General features: G+C 34.3%; 1 protein-coding gene across 2 annotated transcripts in view; it reads left to right on the forward strand.

Moving 5' to 3' along the window:
• CDH12 (cadherin 12) overlaps nucleotides 1–10,820 on the forward strand; it is a 285,437-nt gene extending 274,617 nt beyond the window's left edge. For both annotated transcript variants that reach the window (XM_058564303.1, XM_058564304.1), the window contains 3 exons: nucleotides 3,518–3,635; nucleotides 7,482–7,733; nucleotides 10,321–10,820. In XM_058564303.1, coding sequence (XP_058420286.1) covers nucleotides 3,518–3,635; nucleotides 7,482–7,733; nucleotides 10,321–10,820 — 870 coding nt within the window. The remainder of the gene's footprint in view (nucleotides 1–3,517; nucleotides 3,636–7,481; nucleotides 7,734–10,320) is intronic.
• Nucleotides 10,821–11,483: the final 663 nt, after the last annotated feature.

The following is an 11,483-nucleotide window of genomic DNA, read 5'->3' on the forward strand; positions in this document are numbered from 1 at the left end:
AGTATAAAACTTTCTTCTATGGTGGCCTTGATGGAACATCTAGGTTATTCAAAATATCTGAATTACATTTTCCTTATTAAGTCAATACTGCTCAAGGGGAGGTTCTAGTGGGGAGATGTCATGAAGGAAGACCGTATAGTTAATGAAAGTTACTGTCAAAACCCTAGATATTATGTGGGTGGTGGTGGGTAGCCAGTTTTTTCCTACACTGTTATAAACAAATGAATAAATAATATAATATAATGTAATGTAATGTAATGTAATGTAGTGTAATGTAGTAGGAATCAGGCATGAGTAAATGGTGAGAATATGTCATGAAACAAGAATATGACTAATCCAATACTGTGCATCTAGTTTCCAAAGGAAAATTATATCAGTATGCTTTGGTTTGCTGTATATTTCAATCACCTTTAAATAGCATAATTACTCATTTAAGGAAATTTGAAGTTTTAATTCTTATTTGAAAAAAATCTTAATATTTGAAACAGTATCTTTATTGAAAAAGGTCATTCTTTAATCTTTAGTATTTGTTTCAATTTGAATGTTTTCTACTGCTTCGTAGAACATTTGTCCCATAATCCTGTGATATCCACCAGCCACATAGCTATTAAATTAAAAATCTACGTAACTACGTAGTAGTTACGGTCACACACTCCGCTTTGGTGGCCCGCGGTTCGAAGGTTCAGATCCCGGACGTGGACCTACATACTGCTTATCAAGCCATGCTGTGGCCGGCATCGCACATGTAAAGTAGAAGAAGATGGGCACGGATGATAGCCCAGGGCAAATCTTCTGCAAAAAGAGGAAGATTGGCAACAGTGTTAGGTCAGGGCTAATCTTCCTCACTAAAAAAAAAAAAAAAAAAAAATCTATGTTCTCATTCACACTAAGTCCATTTCAAATGCTCAACAGCTGTATGTGGTGAGTGGCTACCATTTTTGTCAGTATAGATATAGAATATTTCCATCAGTACAGAAACTTCTAGTGGCCTGTGCTGCTTTAATCCTTCTTTTGATAATTTGGAGAAAGTATTAATTTTATTACAACATAACTTATTTAGTCATCTCTTCCCTAGTGACAAATTTGCATCTTTAATTTTGAATTGACACAGAAATGCATTTAAACAAAGTTTTAGTGTTTTATCACCTTAAATGTAACCACAATTTACATGGGACTAGCCCAGTGCCTGCTTTAGTGTCTGAAATAGTAGACGCTGCATAAGTGTTTACACAAATAAATAACCAGATTTGTTTATTTGGAAAGTTATAAGAGGTGTACCAAAATTCCACAACTTAGCTATTTTCCACTTTCCAGATCCCTCTGCCACACCCCCAAAAGCCAGTCCTTTATTTTTATAGGTAATTAGGGACATTAATTATTTCATATCAATCAGAACCTTGTAATGCACTAAATGAAAGCCTTTTGGAAATAGAATTCTATTTAATGCTTCTATGTTTGTCTAGTAAATTAAAGTTTAAAAAGTTGGCAATAGTGAAAGTTACTAGAGATGACTTGATTTTCTTATATTGGGACAAAGAGGTGAGGAATCTGTGGGATCCTTGGAGGATTTTTGTCTAATAAATATCTGTTGGGCTTGTGGTGTCCTACTGGGCCACCTTTATGTACAAAGCATAACACTGAAATGTCTCTTGAGTTTTCAGGGAGTGTATATGAGCGTTTTCTGCTTTTGACCCCAGCCATTCTGCCCCTTGTCTAAGAACATGCATAGAAACTATCTGTCTCTTCTGGAGTGTAATTGAATATGTATGTATGTATGTATGCATTATCTTTCTATCTATCTTTCTATCTATCATCTATCTATCTAAAGAAGAAAGAAAAGAGAGAAATATGATGCTGTATAAATCAATAATGATTTATATGGTGAATCAAGGAAGCATAGGATTTGTTTTCCTTAGGGTAATGACTCCCAGGTGTCAATGCCAGATAAGTGCCAGTTTATACCAAAATTTTCATTTATGTATGCTGTTTTAAAGGACTTTTCTTCATTCTAGATTTATGTTCTTGATATATTTGATGTTAAATACCTTTAATTTAGTAAATGATTATGCTAGTTGATAGTAGTTAAAGCAAAACAAAACAAAACTTGGCAAATAAACCCCCCAGAATTTACAGAAATTTTATGGATGAGATATACTGATCTGAGTATATGGGTTTGTGTGAAAGAAAGTTTTACAGGGTTAAAGTTTTACAGGGTCTATATGGTCATTCTTTAAATAAATTGCCACATCTCATGATCTGGCCTTTGGTGTTGAATAATGAAAGTCTCCTTCATGACAATTCTGAAGGGTGAATAGATCCTGTGTGACTGATTCACACTGAACCAGAGAACTGAAATTCTCATTAGAGGACCAATTTATCAAATTACAAATTACTAATACTGCACCAGACATTCAGAGTCTCAGTATATATGTTTGTGTGTGACAGCGAGAGTGTGTGTGTGTGTGAGTGTGTGCATGCACGAACACAGCTATACAGGAAAATCGTAGGCATAGGATTGAGTTTTAACCATGGAATCAAAACAAATAGTAGTAAATAAATCACATGTTTAATGGCATCCATCTAAGATCACATGCTTTGCCCACTGGGACCAGGATGTGGGACTGAAATCTAAGATCTTCCTCTGGCAAATTCAAATTTAGTCTAAGAGAGTGACCACCTGACCAGCACACTGCACTCACCCTCTTCCACACACACTTCCTGAAATTCTTCCTGATGCAAAGCCAGTGGCTATGTTATTAAATAAATGCCTCAAAGCCATTCTGATTTGCTTATCTCTGTAGTGAATTATCAATTTCATAGTTTGACTCTCAGAAGTTATTTTTAATTTCCAAATTCTTCAGGACATCTTGTTGAAGTATCATAATTTTATCTACTAGATGCACAAGCTGTGGAGCAATTTAGGGAAAATTTTGAAACAGGGTTCATAGCACTTACTTCTTAAAAACTCTGTAAAAACATGATTTGTATTCTTATCCGCTGGGGGAAAACAAACATAAGAACAAAAGCAGATATACATTCTTTGTATCTCTCTTTGTCATCATTTTATTTATTTATGAAAATAAAACATTCTCACAAACATAACTCTACTAAAATTTTGCTATTGCAAAGGCTTTTAAATAATCAGAGATTTTATTTCCAGTAAGCATTTTCATATTTAGGTTAGAAAGCATTTATTTCATCTAATTTAAAATGCAAGCAAGTATATTTTAATTTTATTTTGCTTATTAATGAGAATTTTCAACACTGTTAAGCCTTTTAGTTATGCAGATATTGATTTGGAATTAGCCCATACCCTATAAATGTACCCGCCATTATTAACTGTAAATGTTTAGATATTTGTTTATAAAAATTACTTGTAAATAATTGGCCCACTGATATGAATCCTAAAAATGTATTTCTATTTGCATGCTTCATTAAATAAACTTATTAGCCTGGTATGTAGAGTTCCCTTTGAAAATGATGACTGACTTCAAGTTTCATCTCAACTTTGTTTCAGATAATTCAGATAGTCAGCGCTGCAGACCGAGATCTTTCACCTGCTGGGCAGCAATTCTCCTTTAGATTATCGCCCGAAGCTGCCATCAAACCAAATTTTACAGTCCGTGACTTCAGAAGTAAGTTTAACCACATAAAAATTTACCTCTTATCATGTAACTTTGTAAAAAGATACGAAAGTAGAAATCAATGCTTTCCTAAAAGCACTCAGGTTCATAAAATATGGAAATCCATATATGAGGAATACAAAATTCTATAGCTAGCAGTAAATTAAATATTTAACCTGTATAGACTGTATCTAATGAGGCAAATTACTTCCATTTATAACGTGGACAGTTCCTTAACGAGTCAAGCAAACAATAGGCTATCTGGGGAATTGAATGCTTTCCATGTTTTAAATATATCATTTGTTCCACATGCACATTACATATATGTCCAAAAAGGTAAATTCTTAGTACTTGTTTTATTTGAATAAACCTAGGTACAGACAGGTTAAGAACACAGGCTTTGTCATTAGAATGATATAGGTTTTCGTTCCCACTCCATTACTACTGAAATGGCAGACTCTCAATGTATTAAATTATACTAAATAATTTTAACCTCATAGTTGAAATAAATTCACATCATAGTATTTACATTAAATAAGATAATGTATGAAAATCCTTTAACACAATGCCGAAAATCTATTACTTTCAAGATCATTTTAGCCACCACCTCTACCGTCTACTGTAATGTCTGCACTTACATTTCTACCACTGCTCCTACTACCACTGCTCCTACTACTACTACTATCACATATACTGCCATCACAGTCACTGCAAGAATAGAAAGGACACTGGCTTAGAATATTAAGGCTAAATACTGGTCAGTTGTTCTGACTATAGTAGTTCTGTGACTTTGGGTATTTTATCTTCTCTAAGTTTCCATAGTTATAAAATAAGAATTAAAAATACCCGAGTTCATAATATTGGGTAGTGAAAAGCTAATTTTTTACTAAATTATATGCTTATAGAACAAATGAACAAATTGTGATGAGAGGATGATGATGATGATGACTGATAGAAGCCAAAGGATGTTTTGAGAAAACTGAGTTTTCTGCAAATATTGAGGGGAGGGAAATCAGAGTTCCTACATTTTGTCACAGAAGGAAATTCAGTGGGATATGCTGCATCCAATAATGTTGTGTGAGGAATCCTGTAGATGAAAGAGGATCCCATATATGAAGGGCCTTTTAAATAGAGAGACCACGTATTTTATCATGAAAACTGAAGCACTTTTGAGAATAGAAGTGGACAATGTTGGCAATTTTAATTAGAACAGCACACATGAAATATGGCTGTCCAAGACACACTGGACAATATGGTCACCCTTTCTATAAGCCATTTAAAGAGATCATAACTTAAATCCAGTGATTTGAGAACTCTCTGAAAAGTTTCCACAAGAGTATAACACGGTCAGATTTGCGTTTCGGGGAGATCAGTCCAGACGCAGTGTGGAAAATACCATGGAGGGATATAAGACTACTTCTGATGCTAGTGCAGATATTGAGTAGGAGTCTTAGATTAGGGTAATGGCTGTGAGGATGGAGATAGGTGGATGGAGATAGAATTCATAGGGCTTGATGCTAGATCCTCTAGATGCCATATGTAAATATGATGGAGAAGGAGACGAATCAGACTTCCAGATCATTGGCTTGGGCAACTAAGTAGATGGCTATATCATTCAGGAATGAAAGTATTGACTATTTCTCACCATTGTATCTTTACTGGAGAATCTATATTTGATTAATCATAATAATATGAATCAGATCATCTTGTCTCATAGCATAGTGTTTTCTCATAGTCTGAACATGTATTTGTCTCTCATATGCCATTTACCATATTCCCTGTTTTATCTTAAGTTATATTTTAATTGTAAGTGTAAGTTTTTTTAAGCGGATAGAAACATTTTTTTTCACCTCACATATTTACCCTTTTTTTTAGCGAAAACATTTAAGTTCTACTCTGTGAGCAAATTTTAATTATATAATACAGTGTTGTCAACTATAGTCACCATGTTATACATTAGATCCTCAGACCTTATTCATCTTATAACTGAGAATTTGTACCTTTTTACCAAGCTCTCCCTATTTCCTCCACCCCCAACCCCTGGCAACCACTTTTCTACTCTCTGTTTCCATGAGTTTCACCTTTTTTTTAAGATTCCAAATATAAGTGATACCATCCAGTATTTGTCTGTCTTTGTTCGGCTTATTTCACTTAGCAAAATGCCCTCCAGCTTCAACCATGTTGTCACAAAGCACAGAATTTTCTTCTTTCTTATGGCTGAATACTATTCTTCTCTGTGTGTGTGTGTGTGTGTGTGTGTGTGTGTGTGTGTCCATTCATTGATAGAAAACCATTTTAAGGGTGAAAATGAGGTTTAATATGTCTTTTTCTTCCCATTATGGAGAGCACAATGAGTTTTATATGGTCTATATCAATAATAATAATGGGTTGAAAATAAATATTAAAAAAGTATAGACTGCCTTTTGACATAACTTGTGTTCAAAAATATCAAACCCTGACTCCACAAGTGGAAATATACCAGCTTTTCTGACTTTCTATTCCTAATAATCATTTTCACTCAGATTTCAAACTTTAATCTTTTTTCTGAGACTCAAGTATTTAATCATCAAAAAAATCATCAAAGATTTTGACGTTAATTCAACTATTTCCCCTTTTTCCATTCCTACTTTTGCCATAAGTGCCAGGCATCACTAACTCTTATTGAGAATATTGTATTAGACATTTAGTATCTTGATATTTTGTTTCTCAATTTAGAATACTCTTTATGTAATAATAAATTAATCTTCTCATGCCAAACTCTATCTTATCATGTAAAGTTTTCTCAATTTGATGCTTCCTATTGAAATGAGTATAGAGAAGCTGCCTAATTTTCAGTTGTTGAAATTAGAATCTACAAATACATAGGTGAATGGAGTATTATTGAGATAGTAACATTTTTCTGACACTTGTATTTTAATCAGTAATATATTTTTCTAAAGTTATTTTACCTTATTGCAAATTGGGTATCATGTATGACTATAATAAACTAAATATTAATACATTTCTAAAAATAGCAAAGTGTTTCTAGGAGTTACTTTAAAAGACAAAAAATAAAATAGTGTTATGAATGAAACAAAATTTCCACTTCTATGTAAAGAAATAAAAGAATTAAAGAACAAAGGCGTGCAAAATAACACTTTCGATGAAATAGTTGCATTTATATAAAATTTTAGATTTTTATTGCCTTCGATTATTCCTAGTAAATATTACTGTTATTAGTTTTTACAGAATTAAAATAAATTACTTTTATAATTATATTAAAGTGGTGCTGATTATAATTCATGATGTTTAAAATTTATATTGAATCTTGATTTTTTTAACACATTTTTTCTTTCCATGTCTCTTACACTAACAGATGTGCAAAAATGAAAGTACATATATAACATAGATAGAGATTTGGGAAAAAGTAAAAAATCAAGTTTTTATCTGGAATAGTAAATTGATACTTGTTATATTTTAAAGAATAGGTTCTTAGCTAAGATGTTTTACAGATTCATACTTTGTAATCTTTGCTCTTCTGTTTTGTAAGAAAATATCCACAGAAGTATTTTTTCCCAAGGAGATTTTGATCTCAGAAAAAAATGGGTGAACACAACACACTTCTTGTCTTGTAAATCATTCTATATTCTTTCTGAGGAGAAAATTTAATTCTTACACCAGGCAAGTTTAATGTTTCTTCTTTCTCTAAGGATTATTTTGATTGCATTTCGGCAGCTTTCATAATGATAAAAGAAAGAATTAAAATATGGAATATTTTACTGATTTAAGAAGAGCTTCCTACTGTTTAACAGATACTAACTTTAAGATGTGAAGTGAAGCTCATAGTAACCATCTTATCATAAATGTCATGTTTTGTAGACAACACAGCTGGAATTGAAACTCGAAGAAATGGATACAGCCGCAGGCAGCAAGAGCTGTATTTCCTCCCTGTTGTAATAGAAGACAGCAGTTATCCTGTCCAGAGCAGCACAAACACAATGACTATTCGAGTTTGTAGATGTGACTCTGATGGTACCATCCTGTCTTGTAATGTGGAAGCAATTTTTCTACCTGTAGGACTCAGCACTGGGGCTTTGATTGCAATCCTACTGTGCGTTGTTATACTCTTAGGTGGGTTGCAGTATTAATTACATTCTTTCTCTCTCTCTCTCTCCTTTCTGTGTATCTCTCTCCTCAGTTTACCATATAAATCAGTTTTTCTTTATTAAGATGCCACATCTGGATAGAAGGAAGATTGTCTATCTATATTGAATTATATTTTTGTTAAAGTTAATTTTCCATTTCATATTTCATGAATATATATCATTAGAAATACATAAATAACATCATCAAAAATGCAAAAATCTGTTCAAGCCCTAGGGGATTTTCAAGTAATAACAGTTTGTGGCACTAGCCGCAATAACATTTTCTATAAAAAATATCTCATTTGCAGCAATGGTTTCTCAATTCATTTTACATCCTAGTAATTATTATTGCCTAATAAGATATTATATAACCTTTTAAAAATATGCTAGATGACTGATAGTTCTCAAATACCGGGTCAATGAAGAAAGGAGGAAAAGAGGACGGACAGGAAAGAAATAGAGAAAAAGTGAAGGGACCTCCAAATTTGTTTTTTTCTGTTTAAAATGCCAGCCAGAAACAATTCTTATTTTACTTTTGTCACATCTCCTCACGTCAAAATTCTAACTATTCCTGCTAGAACAGAACAGAACACACTAAAATATCTAGAAGCACGGCAAAGGGAAAGGGCTGAAGTAAATGTATTCTGTAACATCTCTGAGAATGAATACAAACCTACCATAGGGGGTTCCCTCTTCCATCAACTCTGTTCAGCTGACTCCATTTCACTTATTAATTTGCTGCCAGAATCACAAAAATAAAGAGAGATTTTCTATTTTTCCAGTCATTCCTTTAAATTCAAATTGCAGCAGATATATGGTTGGGCACTGTGGAATCAGTTTGTATATGTATGTTTATTATTTAACCAAAATATTTTGACAGATGTGGATATCTACTTTTATCTCTAGCTTAGAAAACAACATTTTAAAAAATTACTGGGGTGCAAGCATGGAGTAAGGCATTATATAATAGTTTGTGAAGAACATTCTCTGAGTCAGAAGCTCAGGCGAGGTTGGAGGGTCAAGTTCTAGTCCAATTTGCATGGTGTAGATATTAATTCCACGCAAGTGACTTGGGTGTGTAGAACAAAGCAATCGTTATATCCTTATAATTTATAATAAATTATATCTGGCATCTGTTTGTGCTGATTATATAAGCCTTAAGAGGGCTGATTCAAAATAACATTCTCACATCTGAAATGGAACATGATCAATTAAATATTTAACTTCAAATCAAGTGTTTCTCTCTCATGCTCCTCTCCTCTCTAGGAGCTAGTCCCATAATATTTCCGTATCAACCCAGCATGATTTGTCATGTTCTGGATTCTCGCCTTTGGCCTCTTGCCCCTCTTATATTGTTGCAATTAATTTTGCTCAGATCAGCATTATCATGTACTTCCATCTGCCACTCATTCATCCAAATACTTTGCAAGCGTCCACAGCGCACCTGTGCTGTTCTAGAATTGTGAATTTGCTAATCTCCAGCAGTGAATGTTGACACTTAGTCCTGCCACGGGGTCTGCTTAAAAATCCGTCTCTTCTTTCATCTCCTTAACCAATCTCAGACTCCTTTACATCTTCCAGCTTATTCTTAGCCGTTTTTATATCCTTCCAGGAGTGAAGGGATGCCCAAGAATCTTGTGATGCTTGGGTATCTTTTAAGTGGCCCTCAGGCACATCTAACTAGTCCCTTTCTCAGCCATGGTAACTCTAAAACCATTTATATGCAGGGCTTCTCTATGAGGCTTGCAGTCGCTCACACACTCCGCATGTGAAGAAACAAGAGTGTCTTTAATTCCGGGATTTGCCTAAACCCTGGGAGGAGTGCAGAGTGCTAAAGATCTCTCCAAGGCCCATTGTACAGAAGCTCTGCCTACATCTCTTCCCTCCTTCCAATTCACCAAATTCTTATTTTGGAGGAAGAGAGAATAAATGGGATTTCATCATCATGCCCTCTCCTCCACTTTCTAATCCTATGACAAGAGGCTTGCAGACTGCTGTAGTAAATGATTGTTGACATGATTTGTACAACTAAGGCCCTTATATTCTATAGTCTCTCTTCTCTTTTTCTCATTTATTGCTTTTAATAGTGATTGTCACTTGAAGATTTGTGTTTATTTCAGTAGAAACACATTAATGTTACAGTTGGGAAATCTAGGTATGACTAATATCCAGATGTTATTTACAGGCTATACTATTCAAGTTTTGTTACATCAATGCTATACAGCTCTCTGTATGCTTAACCATTCTTTCCTCTTTTTTTAAATTTTATAACATGCACTTTTTACCTGATGCTAACATATTTAAACATAATACATGTTAAATATAAAGCTATGATTATTTGATTTTGTGAATAATTTTGCTATGGTTTCTTGTTAGTTATGATTTCCAAATGAAGTTAAGTTTAGACAATGAAAAAAATATAAACATAGATATGATCCTTAATGATTACAGTATGTTTACTTTGAAAACAATAGGATGTCATTAAAGAAACTCAGCCAGCCCCAATCAATTTTGATGTTTTAGAGAGAGATGAACTGACGTATTCTCAAATTGCAATTTCTGTCTCGTTCTAGCCATAGTTGTGCTGTATGTAGCTCTGCGAAGGCAGAAGAAGAAAGATACCCTGATGACCTCTAAAGAAGACATCAGAGACAACGTTATCCATTATGATGATGAAGGAGGGGGTGAAGAGGACACCCAGGCTTTCGACATTGGTGCTCTGAGAAATCCAAAAGTGATTGAAGATAACAAAATTCGCAGGGATATAAAGCCCGACTCTCTCTGTTTACCTCGTCAGAGACCACCCGTGGAAGATAACACAGACATAAGGGATTTCATTAATCAAAGGCTACAGGAAAACGATGTCGACCCAACAGCCCCACCATACGATTCATTGGCAACATACGCCTATGAAGGAAATGGATCCGTAGCAGACTCCCTTAGCTCCATAGACTCGCTCACCACGGAAGCTGACCAGGACTATGACTATCTGACAGACTGGGGACCCCGCTTTAAGGCCTTGGCAGACCTGTTTGGTGAAGAAGAGAGTTATAACTCTGATAGACTCACTTAGGCGAGAAGCGAAGGCTAAAACACAACAGGAGAAATTTAAAAGAAACGCAAATAGAAATCACACACACACGCACACACACACACACACGCCCCAGGCTTTCTAGAACAAGATTCCTTTGATTATCTGGTTTCTAGCAAGTTGCTATATTTATCATATTGTCAGTTTGGTTTTTTCTGCCAACACAAGATAAACCCTATAATATGTACTTGCTTGGTTTTGTTTTGTTGTTCTGGAAATACACTGAGACAAGCTCAGGCCTATTAAATACAATGTACTGACATGACAACCTAGAACGAAGATAGCTATGTGGCATCACAGTGGAAGAGTGTTAGATTTTTCTTAATTCCACTAAAGTGCCTATTGAAACTCTTATCATTTAAAGTGGTGTACAGTACACTCTGCTGTGATGGCATGGCAGGAGTCAGAGACACAGAGGACACAAAACAAAGACACTGGCTGTATGTCAAGGAGCAATAGCAACATGCTGACTTCTAATTCCTTTGGAGGAAAAAAGAAGAATACTTTCTGAACTCCATCTTCTTATAAATCAAAGTTTTTTTTTTCTTTTTTAAACTGTATGCCAAAACATATTTGTTTTTCCTACCCTTTCAGAAAATTGAAATAAATGAGATATCAAATTCAATATGTAAGTCCTGAATTTTA

The sequence above is a fragment of the Diceros bicornis genome, chromosome 20 (genome assembly GCF_020826845.1).
Source record: "Diceros bicornis minor isolate mBicDic1 chromosome 20, mDicBic1.mat.cur, whole genome shotgun sequence".
Lineage (NCBI taxonomy): Eukaryota > Metazoa > Chordata > Mammalia > Perissodactyla > Rhinocerotidae > Diceros > Diceros bicornis.